The following is a 17,512-nucleotide window of genomic DNA, read 5'->3' as shown; positions in this document are numbered from 1 at the left end:
ATTCCCTTACACCAACCCAACCCCATACACACTAGGAACAATTTTACATGAATACCAAGCCAATTAAACTACAAGTCTGTACGTCTTTGGAGCGTGGGAGGAAACCGAAGATCTTGGAGAAAACCCACGCAGGTGACGTACAAACGTACAAACTCCTTACAGACAGCACCCGTAGTCGGGATCGAACCCGGGCCCCTGGCAACGCAAGCACTGTAAGGCAGCAACTCTACCGTTGAGCCACTTATTTTATAACATGTCATGAGTTCAGAAGTTAGGATAGGCACTTCACCCACCTTTGCCTGTGTGTGAATGTGTGTGAGTAATTGGTGGTGGTCGGAGGGGCCGTAGGCGCAGAATGGCAGCCACGCTTCCGTCAGTCTGCCCCAGGGCAGCTGTGGCTACAGAAGTAGCTTACCACCACCGAGTGTGACTGAGGAGTGAATGAATAATGCGATGTAAAGCGCCTTGAGTATTAGAAAGGCGCTATATAAATCCCATCCATTATTATTATTATTATAGGAGCAGAATTAGGCCATCCGGCCCATCAAGTCTATTCCGCCTTTCAATCAGTCTGAAGAAGGGATTCGTCCCGAAACGTTGCCTATTTCCTTCGCTCCATAGATGCTGCCTCACCCGCTGAGTTCCTCCAGCACTTTGTCTACCTTCGATTTTCCAGCATCTGCAGTTCCTTCTTGAACAAAAATCATGGCTGATCAATCTCTCCCTCATAACCCCATTCTCCTGCCATTCACCCCATAACCCCTGACACCTGTACCAATCAAGAATCTATCGATCTATGCCTTAAAAATATCCATCGCCTTGGCCTCCGCAGCCTTCTGTGGCAACGAATCCCACAGATTCACCACCCTCTGACTAAAATAATTAATCTCCTTCCTAAAGGAACGTCCTTTAATTCTGAGGCTGCGACCTCTGTTCCTAGACTCTCCCACAAGTGGCGACATCCCCTCCACATTTCGCTATGCGGCACATTTCAAATGAGGTCCTCCCCCCTCTCGTCCTTCTAAACTCCAGGAGTGCAGTCCCAGCGCCGTCAAACGCTGTGTGGCTTACCTCTTCATATCTGTCGAAAACGGCACCCTCTTGCATAAAGGAAGGAACCCTCTTTTGCCACATGAACTCATACGCTTTCGCCATGGTCGTTCAGTAACCTGTAACCAGAAGCAAATGACTAATTAATTCAGTGTGGTATTTCGCATTCACATAAGATGCAGACGCCTGTTAGGCGATTAGTTTAACCAACCGAGGCCCCAGAGGGCAGGACAACCGATTTGGAGACACGAGTTTAAAATTAATTCTGACGTCGGCAGATGTTAAATTCAATTCACTGAATTGGCTGTAATTGTTTTTGAAGAAAGAGCTGTTGCCGACAACAACGAACGTGGCAGAAATCTCGTGCAGGCGGGAACCGCAGATGGTGGTTGACACCGAAGACAGGCACAAAATGCTGGAGTTACTCAGCGGGTCAGGCAGCATCTCTGGAGAGAGACACAGAATCCTGGAGTAACTCAGCGGGTCAGGCAGCATCTCTGGAGACACAGAATCCTGGAGTAACTCAGCGGGTCAGGCAGCATCTCTGGAGAGAGACACAGAATCCTGGAGTAACTCAGCGGGTCAGGCAGCATCTCTGGAGAGAGACACAGAATCCTGGAGTAACTCAGCGGGTCAGGCAGCATCTCTGGAGAGAGACACATAGAAACATAGATAATTAGGCCATTCGGCCCTTCGAGCCAGCACCACCATTCAATATGATCATGGCTGATCATCCGAAATCAGTACCCCGTTCCTGCTTTCTCCCCATATCCCTTGATTCTTTTAGCCCTAAGAGCTAAATCTCTCTCTTGAAAACATCCAGTGAATTGACCTCCAATTCGCAGTCGTCTTTCTTACAGTTTGGCTTTCTTCCCAACCAATTGTTCAAGCGCTTTTGATTGCAACATGCGCCTTAATTTAGTTCAACAAAGAAACTGACAAGTTACTAAAGAACGTGCCTTCTCCCCATATCCCCTTCGAGCCAGCACCGCCATTCATTGTGATCATGGCTGACAATAACAGTATAGAAAGGACACTAGGATTGAAAAGGTTTGGAGGGATATGGGGTCAAACACAGTTGTGGCATCTTGGTCGGTATGGATGTTGTCGGGCCGAAGGGCCTGTTTACTTGCTGTATGATTCTCTATTCCTCGAGAAGCAATGGTTGGGCAGTAAATGCTGACAAAGCCAGCAAAACCAATTCAGGCAAATTATTTAAAATAATCATTTTTATCTCTTATTTGACTTTGTTTGGATTTAGAGATATAGCGCGGATACAGGCCCTTGGGCCTACCGAGTCCACGCCGACCAGTGATCCCTGTGCACTAGCACTATCCAACAAACACACGAGGAACCATTTACAATCTTTATCAAAGCCAATTAACTTACAAACCTGTACTTCTTTGGAGTGCGGGAGGAAACCGGGGCACCCGGAGAATAACCCACACTGTCACGGGGAGAGCGGGCAAACTAGGTGCAGACAGCACCCAGAGTCAGGATTGAACTGAGGTCTCTAATGCTGTGAGGCAGCAACTCTACCGCTGAGCCAATGAGCTGCCCAAATATGCGGGGGATGGAGGGATGTGGATCACGTGCAGGCAGAGCAGAGTAATTTAACTTGACATCATGTTCGGCATGGACCTTGTGGGCCGAAGGGCCTGTTGCTGTGCTGTTCCATTGCCAATCTTTCCCTGCTAATATTTTTTAAAATTCCATAACTTTTAACATGAGTGCATTCACATAATTCTGACTGCTATTGACTCACTGTCTCCCTATATCACCATCTACATCTCCCAATAGACAATAGGTGCAGGAGTAGGCCATTCAGCCCATTGAGCCAGCACCGGCATTCACTGTGATCATGGGTGATCATCCCCAATCAGTGCCCCGTTCCTGCCTTCTCCCCATATCCCCTGACTCCGCTATCTTTAAGAGCTCTATCTAACTCTCTCTTGAAAGCATCCAGAGAATTGGCCTCCACTGCCTTCTGAGGCAGAGAATTCCACAGATTCACAACCCTCTGTGTGAAAAAGTTTTTCCTCCGTTCTAAATGGCTTACCCCTTATTCTTAAACTGTGGCCCCTGGTTCTGGACTCCCCCAACATCGGGATCATGTTTCCTGCCTCTAGCGTGTCCAAACCCTTAAGAATCTTATATGTTTCAATAAGATACCCTCTCATCCTTCTAATTTCCAGAGTGTACAAGCCCAGTCGCTCCATTCCATCAACATATGACAGTCCGGCCATCCCGGGAATGAACCTTGTGAAGCTGCGCTGCACTCCCTCAATAGCAAGAATGTCCTTCCACAAATTTGGAGACCAAAATTGCACACAATACTCCAGGTGTGGTCTCACTGGGACTCTGTACAACTGCAGAAGGACCTCTTTGCTCCTATACTCCCATGCTCCTATACTCAACTTGTTATGAAGGCCTTTTCCTCAGAGGAATTCTCTGCTTCAGAGGGCGGTGGAGGCCGGTTCTCTGGATACTTTCAAGAGAGAGTTAGATAGGGTTCTTAAAGATAGTGGAGTCAGGGGATATGGGGAGAAGGCAGGAACTGGGTACTGATTGGGGATGATCAGCCATGATCACATTGAATGGCGGTGCTGGCTCGAAGGGCCGAATGGCCTACTCCTGCACCTATTGTCTATTGTCTTTTGTTACGTTTCCCTTTCCCCTGACTCTAAGTCTGAAGAAAGGTCTCGACCCAAAATGTCACCTATTCCTTCTCTTCAGAGATGCTGCCTGACCCACTGAGTTAAGGGCCTGTCCCACTTTCCCGAGTTACTCACGAATTCTCCCGAGTTTTCCCCTTGATTCAAACTCGGAGATGCCATCCGTAGGTACTCGGGGCTATTTATTTTACTCGTGGACATTTTTCAACATGCTGAAAAAACGTCCCGACTTACCTGATGCCCCGAGTACCAACGGCTGGCATTATGAGCCGCTACGATATACAGGAAAAACAGGAAAGCAGACTATTATCTAAATGGTGGCCGACTAGGAAAAGGGGAGATGCAGCGAGACCTGGGTGTCATGGTACACCAGTCATTGAAAGTGGGCATGCAGGTGCAGCAGGCAGTGAAGAAAGCGAATGGTATGTTAGCTTTCATAGCAAAAGGATTTGAGTATAGGAGCAGGGAGGTTCTACTGCAGTTGTACAGGGTCTTGGTGAGACCACACCTGGAGTATTGCGTACAGTTTTGGTCTCCAAATCTGAGGAAGGACATTATTGCCATAGAGGGAGTGCAGAGAAGGTTCACCAGACTGATTCCTGGGATGTCAGGACTGTCTTATGAAGAAAGACTGGATAGACTTGGTTTATACTCTCTAGAATTTAGGAGATTGAGAGGGGATCTTATAGAAACTTACAAAATTCTTAAGGGGTTGGACAGGCTAGATGCAGGAAGATTGCTCCCGATGTTGGGGAAGTCCAGGACAAGGGGTCACAGCTTAAGGATAAGGGGGAAATCCTTTAAAACCGAGATGAGAAGAACTTTTTTCACGCAGAGAGTGGTGAATCTCTGGAACTCCCTGCCACAGAGGGTAGTCGAGGCCAGTTCATTGGCTATATTTAAGAGGGAGTTAGATGTGGCCCTTGTGGCTAAGGGGATCAGAGGGTATGGAGAGAAGGCAGGTACGGGATACTGAGTTGGATGATCAGCCATGATCATATTGAATGGCGGTGCAGGCTCGAAGGGCCGAATGGCCTACTCCTGCACCTAATTTCTATGTTTCTATGTTTCTATGATATATCTACGGACTCCTACGGACTCGCTACGGACATTCTCCGAGTTTGAATCAAGGGGAAAACTCGGGAGAATTCGTGAGTAACTCCGGAAAGTGGGACAGGGGCTTTACTCCAGCATTTTGTGTCTATCTGCCATTTGACTGATATTAATAACGCCTCTTGAATCCTAATATGTAGCAGTCTGCGACCTGAATACTCAATTAATTGTTACCAAGGATGGAAATAACTCACTAATAACATGCAAAGACTGGGCAGAATTCTAGGTATGGGGCCGACATCACATGGACGCATTGAAACATTATGATGACTATATTTGACATTGCTTCACAAGCACAGGTTCAAATCCCTCAATTCCTTCTAGGTAATCTTTTTTTTTCTCTCTCTCTAAAAAAGGAAAATTAATTAAATACTTTTTCCGCTACTAATAGATTCTCTGCCGCTACTGGGAGAGAGGAAAATAGAAAGAAGAAGAATTCTCTCTGCGGTGTGGCCCACGTGCGTGCAGATTTCAATAAAATCAAGGGCTGCTTCTTTTCTGTTCTCATGGCAAATAAAAAGTACAACATGCATCTTTGTCATAGAGTGATACTGTGTGGAAACAGGCCCTTCGGCCCAACTTGCCCACACCAGCCAACATGCCCCAGCTACACTAGTCCCACCCGCCTGCGTTTGGTCCATATCCCTCCAAACCTGTCCTATCCATGCACTATCCATGCACCCGTCTGGATGTTTCTTAAACGTTGGGATAGTCCCAGCCTCAACTGCCTCCTCCGGCAGCTCGCTCCATACATCCACCACCCTTTGTGTGAAAAAGGTTACCCCTCAGATTCCTTTTAAACCTTTTCCCCTTCACCTTAAACCTATGTCCTCTGGTCCTCGATTCACCAACTCTGGGCAAGAGACACTGTGCATCTACCCGATACTATTCCTCTCATGATCTTATTATCTGCTTATGTATATACATTTTCAATGGTATATGGACACACTGATCTGTACTGTATTTATTTATACCTACAGCATTTTGTTGTGCTGAAACAAAGCAAGAATTTCATTGTCCTATCTGGGACACATGACAATAAACTCTCTTGAATCTTGAATCTCTATAAGATCACCCATCCTCCTACGCTCCAAGGAATAGAGTCCCAGCCTGCTCAACCTCTCCCTGTAGCTCACACCCTCTATCCTGGCTACATCCTCCTAAATCTTCTCTGTACCCAATTCCAGCTCGACAACATCTTTCCTATAACACGGTACCCAGAACTGAGGACAAAGGAAGACAACAATGTTGTGGCTTACAAATGTATGAATAATTGTCAAAAACTCTAGATTCTTTCAACACTTCACTTTCATTTTGCTTGCGATTTACGTCTTTTATACCCCTTTTAGGACCTTAGCACTCACTAAGGTCCTAAACGACATACGTCTAAACAGTGATGCATCAAAAGCTTCAGTTTTGGTACTTCTAGATCTCAGTGCTGCTTTTGATACGGTGGACCACAACATACTGCTTGACAGACTGGAGAAGTGGGTGGGACTCTCTGGTTCTGTGCTGGACTGGTTCAAATCTTACTTGAAAGATCGGGATTATTTTATTTCCCTTGGTAATTTTGAATCAGAACGTACAAAACTCACATGCGGGGTTCCTCAGGGCTCCATTCTTGGACCCATTTTGTTCAACATTTATATGCTCCCCCTAGCTCAGATCATAGAGCATTTTAACATATCCTACCACACTTATGCCGATGACACACAACTATATATCGCAGTGTCACCACATGACCATAGTCCCCTACACTCACTGAGCCAGTGTGTCAAACACATCAATGAGTGGATGAACCAGAACTTCCTCCAGCTCAATGCAAGTAAGACAGAAATTATTGTCTTTGGTCCCAAAAAAACAAGGCTAGAGGTGAGTGCTCAACTCGACTCAATTGCACTGAAAACCACAGACAAAGCCAGAAACCTTGGTGTAGTTATGGACTCGGATTTGAATTTTAACAGCCATATAAAGACCATTACCAGATCTGCCTATTACCATCTAAAAAATATTGCAAGAATCAAGGGATTTCTGTCCAAAGAAGACACTGAAAAACTTGTTCATGCATATATTGTTAGTAGGTTAGATTATTGTAATGGCATCTTTACAGGTCTCAATAAAAAATCAATTAAACAACTGCAGCTTGTCCAAAATGCCGCTGCCAGAGTCTTGACCAACACCAAGAAAATGGACCACATTACACCTGTCCTTAAATCTTTGCACTGACTCCCTGTGTGTAAGAGGATAGATTTTAAAATTCTGTTACTGACCTACAAGGCACTGAATGGTCTAGGTCCAAAATACATCTCTGACCTACTTGTTGTACATGAGGCGCCTAGACTCCTCAGGTCTTCAGGGACAGGTTTACTCTGTGTTCCCAGGGTCAGAACTAAAAAGGCTGAAGCAGCATTGGGTTTTTATGCTCCACACCTGTGGAACAAGCTCCCTGAACACCTGAGGTGTGCACAGACTGTAAGCGCATTTAAATCAGGCCTAAAAACACTGTTGTTTACTATAGCTTGTCCATAACCCGACATGCAGGTAATCTTAACCGTCTAATTTTAACCCTTTTATGTGCTTTTTAAAATCGTTTTATTGTTTCATTGACGTTGTTTTATTATTCATACATTTGTCGTATTGCTTATTTTGCAATTTTTAATTATTGACTATTTTATTTTTTCTTTCCTGTAAAGCACCTTGAATTGCAGTTTGCACGAATGGTGCTACACAAATAAACTTGCCTTTGCCTTGCCTTTTATTAAATCTGAAAGAAATATTATTGAGGTCGTTTTCAACTCAAGTCTGTTCCAACGTGCGTGTGTCAAGTCAAGTCACATTTATTTATATAGCACATTTAAAAAACAACTCTTGTTGGCCAAAGTGATTTACATTTGTTCTGATGGGAAGGGGGATGCTGTTCCACAGCCTAGGTGCTGCAACCACAGGCGCAGTCGCCCCTAAGCTTATGCCTAGACGGCGGGATATTCAGTAACCCCAAGTCGGACGATCTGAGGGACCTGAAGGTGGAGTGGTGGGTGAGAAGGCTTTTAATGTAGGAGGGGGAAAGCCCATTGAGGGCTTTGTAGGCATGGAGGAGGGTCTTGAAATGTATACGGAACCGCACAGGGAGCCAGTGGAGGGAGGCCAGGAGAGAGGCAAGTCTGTGTGTGACAGACTTCCAGTTAGACTTCCAGTCTGAAGAAGGGTCTCGACCCGAAACGCCGCCTATTCCTTCGCTCCATAGATGCTGCCTCACCCGCTGAGTCTCCAACATTTTTGTCTGCCTTCGATTTTTCCAGCATCTGCAGTTCTTTCTTAAATACTTCCAATTAGAGCTCTTTAAAGGACAGCAGTTGTTCATCTTTTTATTAAGAGCCGCTGCCTCACAGTGTCGGAGGCCCGGGTTCAATCCTGACTTTGGGTGCCCTTAGTGTGGAGTTTGCATGATCTCCCTGTGACCACGTGGGTTTCCTCCAGGTGCTCTGGTTTAATCCCACATCCCAAAGATGTGCTGGTTTGTAGGTTAATTGGGTGCTATAAAATTGCTCAGTGTGTCGGGAGTGGATGTGAACATGGAATAACATAGAACTAGTGTGAACAGTTGATCGCTGGTCGGCAGGGACTCAGTGGGCTGAAGGGCCTGTTTCCATGCTGTATCTCTAAACTAAATTGTATAGGGCTCTGGTGAGACCACATCTGGAGTATTGTGTACAGTTTTGGTCTCCTAATTTGAGGAAGGACATCCTTGTGATTGAGGCAGTGCAGCGTAGGTTCACGAGATTGATCCCTGGGATGGCGGGACTGTCATATGAGGAAAGATTGAAAAGACTAGGCTTGTATTCACTGGAGTTTAGAAGGATGAGGGGGATCTTATAGAAACATATAAATTTATAAAAGGACTGGACAAGCTAGATGCAGGAAAAATGTTCCCAACGTTGGGCGAGTCCAGAACCAGGGGCCACAGTCTTAGAATAAAGGGGAGGTCATTTAAGACTGAGGTGAGAAAAAACTTTTTCACCCAGAGTTGTGAATTTATGGAATTCCCTGCCACAGAGGGCAGTGGAGGCCAAATCACTGGATGGATTTAAGAGAGAGTTAGATAGAGCTCCAGGGGCTAGTGGAGTCAAGGGATATGGGGAGAAGGCAGGCACGGGTTATTGATAGGGGACGATCAGCCATGATCACAATGAATGGCGGTGCTAGCTCGAAGGGCCGAATGGCCTCCTCCTGCACCTATTTTCTATGTTTCTATGTTTAAATTATTAAACCATACTAAAGTTATGGATGGCTTCAATAGGTTCAAAACCTGACATGGTTTTAACCAGCCTACTTTATATTAAGTCACCAGCACACTCCAATACCAACACCAACACCATCAAGTCATCAATCCAATACTAAGTATTGAAAGAGGGAATATCGAGTCATAAAGTCATAGAGAGATATAGCGCGGAATCAGGCTCTTTGGCCCAACTTGCCCACATTGACCAGCGTGTCCCATCTATATGTCCCACCTGGGTCCATATCCCTCCAAACCTGTCCTATCCATGTACCTGTCCTAATGTTTCTTAAACATTGAGATAGTCCCTACCTCAACTACCTCCTCTGGCAGCTCGTTCCATACACCCACCACCCTTTGTGTGAAAGAGTTACCCCTCAGATCCCTATTAAACCTTTTCCCCTTCACCTTGAACCTATGCCCTCTGGTCCTCGATTCCCCAACTCTGGGCAAGGGACTCTGTTCATCTACCCGATCTATTCCTCTCATGATTTTATACTGAATTACAGTTTTAAGTTGTTGAGCCAGTGGGAAGATCTTTTGACTGTATCACAATGGATGGATCGGACAAATGGGATATCTGAGATGGGAAAGGGCAGATCAAGTGGATTAAAGAGGAGAATTAGTCGGTGATTAAGTTGCTTTGTTTGTATTATGTGTTGGATATGTTCAGTAGATCAGGATGTGCGAATGGAGAGAGAAAGATGGAGTCAGCATCATAGGTGGATGACTTAAAGCTAGGGTTGCCAACTGTCCCGTATTAGCCGGGACATTCCGTATATTGGGCTAAATTGGTTTGTCCCGTACGGGACCGCCCTTGTCCCATATTTGACTGCTACTACTCGGGTCGAGGGGACTGTTGGGTCGGAGTGCAGCGCCCGGCCCCGCCTCACCAGTCCCGACGTAGTGCAGCCCATGGAGTGCAGCAGCAGCGCCTCGCCCGTGGCCCCGTCGGTCGGCAGCCCGGCCAGCTGTCCGACCATCAGACATTCGCTTACCGCCGACACCACCACCCCCCCTCCTTCTCATGGTCGATCATCGGTTTATGAGTTGGGAGGGAAGCCGGTCTTTGCGCGCGAAATGGCGGACTTTGCGTGCGAAATGGCGCGGCCCGGGCCAAAACTCCTCAGCTGGCCCGCCGGCTGGGCTTTGTGTGCAGTTCAGCACCCGGGCCGACTCATCATTCACCCAGCCACGGCCGAGTCGGTCAACGAATTGCCGTCGGGAATGTTGACCTTTTTTCCCTTATTTGGGAGTGAGAAAGTTGCCAACCGCTAATGACAGCACAAATGAGAAGTTCTGAGATAAACAGAGGAAGTGGGTTATCTAACGTCTGAGAATTCAAGGCCACACACAGACGAGAGAAGTTCCTCGCGTTGGGCTTTGATGTCTAGTGCAGAAGCCGCACAGAGAGGTTGGATAGACTTGGATTGTTTTCTCTGGAACGTCGGAGGCTGAGGCTCGGCTTGTTGGAAGTGTATACAATTATGAGAAGCATAGATAGGGTGGACAGTCAGAACCTTTTTCCTCAGGGTGGAAATGACCAACACTATTGGACATGCATTGTCCAACACTGGAGTAACTCAGCGGGACAGGCAGCATCTGTGGAGAGACAATAGACAATAGGTGCAGGAGGAGGCCATTCGGACCTTCAAGCCATTCAATGTGATCATGGCTGATCATCCACTATCAGTACCCCGTTCCTGCCTTCTCTCCAAATCCCTTGACTCCGCTATCTTTAAGAGCCCTATGTCGCCCTCTCTTGAAAGTATCCAGAGAACCGGCCTCCACCGCCCTTTGAGGCAGAGAATTCCACAGACTCACAACTCTCTGTGAGAAAAAGTGTTTCCTCGTCTCCATTCTAAATGGCTTACCCCTTATTACATAGAAACATAGAAAATAGGTGCAGGAGGAGGCCATTCGGCCCTTCGAGCCAGCACCGCCATTCATTGTGATCATGGCTGATCGTCCCCTATCAATAACCCGTGCCTGCCTTCTCCCCATATCCCTTGACTCCACTAGCCCCTAGAGCTCTATCTAACTCTCTCTTAAATCCATCCAGTGATTAGGCCTCCACTGCCCTCTGTGGCAGGGAATTCCATAAATTCACAACTCTCTGGGTGAAAAAGTTTTTTCTCACCTCAGTCTTAAATGACCTCCTCTTTATTCTAAGACTGTGGCCCCTGGTTCTGGACTCGCCCAACATTGGGAACGTTTTTCCTGCATCTAGCTTGTCCAGTCCATTTATAATTTTATATGTTTCTATAAGATCCCCCCTTATTCTTAAACAGTGGCCCCTGGTTCTGGATTCCCCCAACATCGAGAACATGTTTCTTGCCTCCAGCATGACCAAACCCTTAGTAATCTTATATGGCCTTGGTGCAATAGCTTATATATATTTTAGGCTAATATGCAATTTTTTAATGTATCTTTGTAATTCTTTGTACTGTTTGATGTGTTATATGGACCTGTGTCTGAAATAAAGCTTTAATAATAATAAGATCCCCTCTCATCCTACTAAACTCCAGAGTGTACAAGCCCAGCTGCTCCATTCTCTCAGCATATGACAGTCCCGCCATCCCGGAGAATTAACCTTGCAAACCTACGCTGCACTCCCTCAATAGCACGAAGGTCTTTCCTCAAATTAGGGGACCAGTCAGAGGAAAGCAAAAGAGAGATACAGGCGGTGATATGGAGAGATGTAGTTCTTCATCCCACCCTCATTCTGACCCAATTCGCCTGTGGCACATAGAACAGGGTGCCATGGGTTTTCTCCGGAGCACCCGGAGAAAACCCACGCAGGTCATGGGGAGAACGTACAAACTCTGCACAGTCAGCACCCGTAGTCAGGATCGAACCCGGGTCTCCAGCGCTGCATTCGCTGCAAGGCAGCAACTCTACCGCTGCGCCACCATGACCGCCCGACCGAGCCAAGTGTTTTGGATGATGATATTGTTATTTAAAAACTTAGTAATTAGATAATTTGGTGAGAGGCACAAAATAGGTCGAGACCCTTCATCAGACTGGTTAAGGATAAGCAAAACGAGAGATATAGACGATGATGTAGAGAGATAAAGAACAATGAATGAAATATCCATTGATGGCCTCCACTATGAATTCCACAGATTCACCACCCTCTGACTAAAGAACTTCCTCATCGTCTCCCTTCTCAAAGAGCCTCCTTCTATTCTGAGGCTGTGCCCTCTGGTCCTAGACTCCCCCCGCTAGTGGAAACATCTTCGACACATCCACTCTACCCAGGCCTGTCGGAGGCGTCCTGTTGGTGGTGGCGGCATGAAGAAAGCGGCCTGTGAGCCGTGTCAACTGGTAAGGTGCGGCAATTGGTGAAGATGGGCTCGCTGGTGCCTCCTTGTGGAAGACGGACGGATGGCAACGCGGCTGAGAATCGCACACTGCACTAGACACCCTCGTTCTCGGTCGCCTTCCTGGTGTCACCGACAGTGGACCAAACGGCAAGAGCATGGAGCCCGGGGAAAAACAGTTTTGTATGTATGAGGCTGACGGGAAGCGGCCTACCATCCTCCCGTTGCCATAACACAGGTCGCTAGGACGCAGGCCACATTGCAATAGCATAGGCGGCACAGAGTTGCTGCCTCACGGCGCCAGAGACCCGGTTCGATCCTGACTACGGGCGCTGTCTGTACGGAGTTTGTACCTTCTCCCCGTGACCTGCGTGGGTTTTCTCCGGGTGCTCTGGTTTCCTCCCACACTCCAAAGACGTGCAGGTTTGCAGGTTAATTGGCTTTGGTATAAATGTAAATTGTCCCTTGAGTGCGTAGGATAATGTTAGTGGGCGGGGATCGCTATTCGGCTCGGACTCAGTAGGCCGAAGGGCCTGGTTCCGTGTTGTATCTCTAAACTAAACTAAGGTCATTCAGTAAACGGGACCACCTATTATGAATTGTTTACATAAGTGTGAGTGTTTGCGACTAGCCTATTACATAAGTTAGGGAGTGCCTGTATTTATATATATTCAAAAGGCTATTAAAAGTTAACCGTTTCATCAAGAAAATCAAGGATAAAACTTTGGACAATACCAGACAAATAGACACTTAAATGCTGGAGTAACTCAGCGGGACGGGCAGCATCTCTGGAGAGAAGGAACGGGTGATGTTTCGGGTCAACCTGAAACGTCACCCCTTCCACCATCGAGGAGCTCGCAGTCTCGGGCAGAGACCGACGTCGGGAAGCTCCTAACGACGCAGGTGGTTCGACCAGCCCCGACCCGGGGTCGATCGCCTGGTGCGGAGGAGCTGAGATCCCACCCTCCACCTCCCCCCCCCCCCCCCCAATGCAGGAGCTTGATCGCCCCGACGTGGAGAGCCCGACCGCCGGCTACAGGAGCCGAAAGGCACCCGCCCGCTGGAGGACAAAGTAGGGATTGAACTTTTTTTCACCTTCCATCACAGTGAGGTATGTGGAGGAGTCACTGTGGTGGATGTTTATGTTACAATGGATTTTGTGTGTTCTGTTGCTTTTTACTGGTGTGACTGTGTGGCAAATCAAATTCCTCGTATGTTGTAAAACATACTCGGCTAATAAAGTATGATCATGCCTATATGATTATGATGTTTGTAGGCTAATCGTCTTAGGCAAACATTGTAAATTGTCATAGGAAATAGTAGAATTACACTATTCGGCCCATCAAGTCCACTCTGCCATTCAATCATGCCTGAACATATGAAGAAAGCCTGGATAGACTCGGCTTGTACTCGCTAGAATTTAGACGATTGAGGGGGGATCTTATAGAAACTTACAAAATTCTTAAGGGGTTGGACAGGCTAGATGCAGGAAGATTGTTCCCGATGTTGGGGAAGTCCAGGACAAGGGGTCACAGTTTAAGGATAAGGGGGAAATCTTTTAGGACCGAGATGAGAAAAATATTTTTCACACAGAGAGTGGTGAATCTCTGGAACTCTCTGCCACAGAATGTAGTTGAGGCCACAGTTCATTGGCTATATTTAAGAGGGAGTTAGATGTGGCCCTTGTGGCTAAAGGGATCAGGGGGCCTGGAGAGAAGGCAGGTACAGGATACTGCGTTGGATGATCAGCCATGATCATATTGAATGGCGGTGCAGGCTCGAAGGGCTGAATGGCCGACTCCTGCACCTATTTTCTATGTTTCTATGTTATTCTTAGCATTGCAGCAGGTAGATGAAGCTATTAAGATGCAGCTCCGATCTCACCCTAGTTGTTTATGACAACTGCGATATGAATTATTACAGCACCCTATCAATTAGGTGGTTATTTCAGTTGCACCAACATGCTGATATATCATCACTTCAGTTCAAAGTTTTCCAGAATGATGCTTTTGCTTCAATGCTGCATATTTAATGCATTAAATCTGGCATGCAGGTGATATGTTGGCGGCATAAATCAGGCGAAGATGTCCTTGAAGATATGCGTCAATAATTCACAGTGGAAGACTGAGGCGGCTTCAGCCAAAACTTATTCTGGGAACAGTCACACGCAACGAACATTTCCCCCAGCTGTGCAGAGGAAGATGACGGAGGAACGAACGGGCTGTGGCAGCGTCGCACCCAGGGACCCAGCGACAGATGTGAGACTGTCGCCGTCTTACTCCCCCGGCTTTTATTAGCCGTCATTAGCGTCGTCGGGGGAGCGAACACGTAGGAGGTTAACGCTCCAGGAATCCGGCTGATAAATGATTCATGTCTCCAAAAGCCGCGGTGGTTTCGAGAGGCGACTGCGCACGGCACTGCTGAGTAAGGCAGTGAACGCAACTGCTTGCAACATTACTGACCAGGGTGCTAAATGCAACTGCGTGCAGCCTTTTAAGGGCCTGTCCCACCAGCATGCGATTGCATGCGTCTAGCGCGACCAAACGTGGTGGCTTGAGGCGTACAGCCTCGCGGGGCCGGTCCCACTTCCAACCGCGGAGCCGTCTGGAGTTGTGCGGGGCTGGTCCCGACATCATAGTCACCAATCAGCTGGGCAGGAGGCGGGCCGACTGAATTTGGACGTCGCACGGCGTCGGGCGGTTACGTCATCACGCAACGGCACGCCGGGTGGTCACGTCATCGCGCAACGCCATGCGCTAGGCGTACGGCATTAGGACACTGCGTACGGCGTCGAGACGCTGCATACGCCCGTTGAGGCCGTATGCATCGAGGCGCTGCGTATGGCCTCAATGCAGCTGCGGGCCGGCAGGCCGTTGCCGCGCGGAATTTTTGGACAGTGTCAGTTTTTCGGAGCCCCGCGCGATGTCGGGACCAGCCCCGCACAACTCCATACGGCTCCGGCGATCGAAGTGGGACCGGCCCCGCGAGGCTGTCCGGCTCAAGCGACCACGTTAGGTCTCGCTTGCCACCTGCAATCGCATGCTGGTGGGACCGGCCCTTTACTGACCGAGGCAATCAATGCGACCGTGTGCAACATTACTGACCCGAGGCAATAAATGCGATTGCATGCAGGCAGCATTACTGGGCAAGACAATAAACGCCAGCACAATATTACTGCGTGGGAAGGAACTGCAGATGCTGGTTTAAGCCGAAGATTTAAACCGAATAACATGCTGGAGTAACTCAGCAGGACGGGCAGCATCTCTGGAGAGAAGGAATGGGTGATATTTCGGGTCAGAAGGGTCTCGACCCGAAGAGCCACCCATTCCTTCTCTCCAGAGATGCTGCCCGTCCCACTGAGTTACTCCAGCTTTTTGTGTCTATCTACAATATTACTGAGCAAGGCAATAAATTAAATTGCCGGCTGCATTACTGACCAGGGTACTGAATGCAACTACATGCAGCATTTTTGGCCAAGACCATAAATGCAAGTGTTTGCACCCTTACTGAGCAAGGCAATAACTGTAACTGCAACATGGCTTTACTGATCAAGGCAATACATGCAACTGTAACCATGTTACCCGACCATGGAAATATAAATGCAACTGTATGCAGCATTCCTGAGCAAGGCAATAAATGCAACCGAATGGAGCATTACTCTGCAAGGCAATAAGTGCAATTGCAACAACATTACTAACCAAGGTAATAAATGCAATTGCAGTAATGTTACTGAGCAAGGTACAAAATGCAACTGCATGCAGCATCACTGACCCAGGCAATTAATGCAGCTGCAAATTGCACGACTGCCCAAGGAAATAAATGCTTCTGCGCCAACATTACTGAGCAATGCATTAAATGCAACTGCATGCAACATTATTGACCAAGACAATGAATGCAACGGTGGGTAGCCTTCGAGCAAGACCATAAGTACTACTGCATGCAGCATTACTGATGAAGGCGATGAATGCAACTGCAAATGGTAGAACTGCCAATGGAAATAAATGCAACTGCCACGACATTACTGACCAAGGCAACAAATGCAATGGCATGCAGCATTCCTGACCAAGGCAAATGCAACTACGCAGCATGGGCGACCAAGGCAGTAAATGCAACTGTATTCAACATTACTGGCCAGGGTAATAAATGCAATTGCATGCAATATTACTGATCAAGCCCATAGCAGCAATTATATGCAGTATTACTGACCAAGCCAATAGTTGCAATTATATGCAGCGTTGCCGATCAATGTAGTAAATGCAAGCGTTTGCGGCATTACTGACCACGGCAATAGCTGCAACTGTACCTGATATTACTAATCACAATGGCAACTATCCCTGAAGATTATGTTGTAGCGGCGCCTGCTGGCGCACACAGGTATCGAACCCGGCGTTCGGAAGCCGCGGTCACGTGACTCGGGAGGGGCTGCTGTTTTTCGCGCGGTTTCGCTTTCCCGCGGCAGTTGAGTGCTGACCACCGTTGTGGCCAGACGTGTTGTGAGAACCTGCGAGCTAAGAAGCTATATTTCAGAATACAATAAGTCACAAAACTTAGTTGTCGTTCTTGCGCCCGGCAAAATGTGTTAATTTGCTGCATTTTCTATTCCCACACCCATTGGGCATCGCTCTGTTAGCTGAGGGCATCTTCCGTTGCCCCATCATACGTACATTTGCTGGAGTAACTCAGCGGGTGAGGCAGCATCACTGGAGAGAAGGAATGGGCGACGGTTCTGGTCGAGACCTTCAATCTGAAGAAGGGTCTCGACGCAAAACGCCGCCCATTCCTTCTCTCCAGTGATGCTGCCTGTCCCGCTGGGGTACTCCAGCCTTTTGTGTCTACAAAGGATTGCAGGAACACAAGGCAGTTTTGCAACAATTTTGCTTCACAATTATACCTCAAAATAAAATGCATGCGTCCATGATGGCGCCCAAGCCCGGCGACTAGTTGCGTGCTAGCCACGCAAGCAGATCTGCAATCACATATCATAAGTGATGGGAGCAGAATTAGGCCATTCGGCCCATCAAGTCTACTCCGCCATTAAATCATGGCTGATCTATCTCTCCCTCCTAACCCCATTC

General features: G+C 47.6%; 1 protein-coding gene across 2 annotated transcripts in view; it reads right to left on the bottom strand.

Annotated features, from left to right (window-relative positions):
- Positions 1 to 17,512, bottom strand: part of plcb4 (phospholipase C beta 4) — a 445,314-nt gene that overhangs the window by 190,138 nt on the left and 237,664 nt on the right. For both annotated transcript variants that reach the window (XM_033026236.1, XM_033026237.1), the window contains exon 3: positions 1,072 to 1,169. In XM_033026236.1, coding sequence (XP_032882127.1) covers positions 1,072 to 1,155 — 84 coding nt within the window. In that variant the 5' untranslated portion in view covers positions 1,156 to 1,169. The remainder of the gene's footprint in view (positions 1 to 1,071; positions 1,170 to 17,512) is intronic.

The sequence above is a fragment of the Amblyraja radiata genome, chromosome 8 (genome assembly GCF_010909765.2).
Source record: "Amblyraja radiata isolate CabotCenter1 chromosome 8, sAmbRad1.1.pri, whole genome shotgun sequence".
Classification (NCBI taxonomy): domain Eukaryota; kingdom Metazoa; phylum Chordata; class Chondrichthyes; order Rajiformes; family Rajidae; genus Amblyraja; species Amblyraja radiata.
The sequence above is the reverse complement of the archived record's forward strand: the minus strand, read 5'-3'. Positions and strand labels throughout refer to the sequence as shown.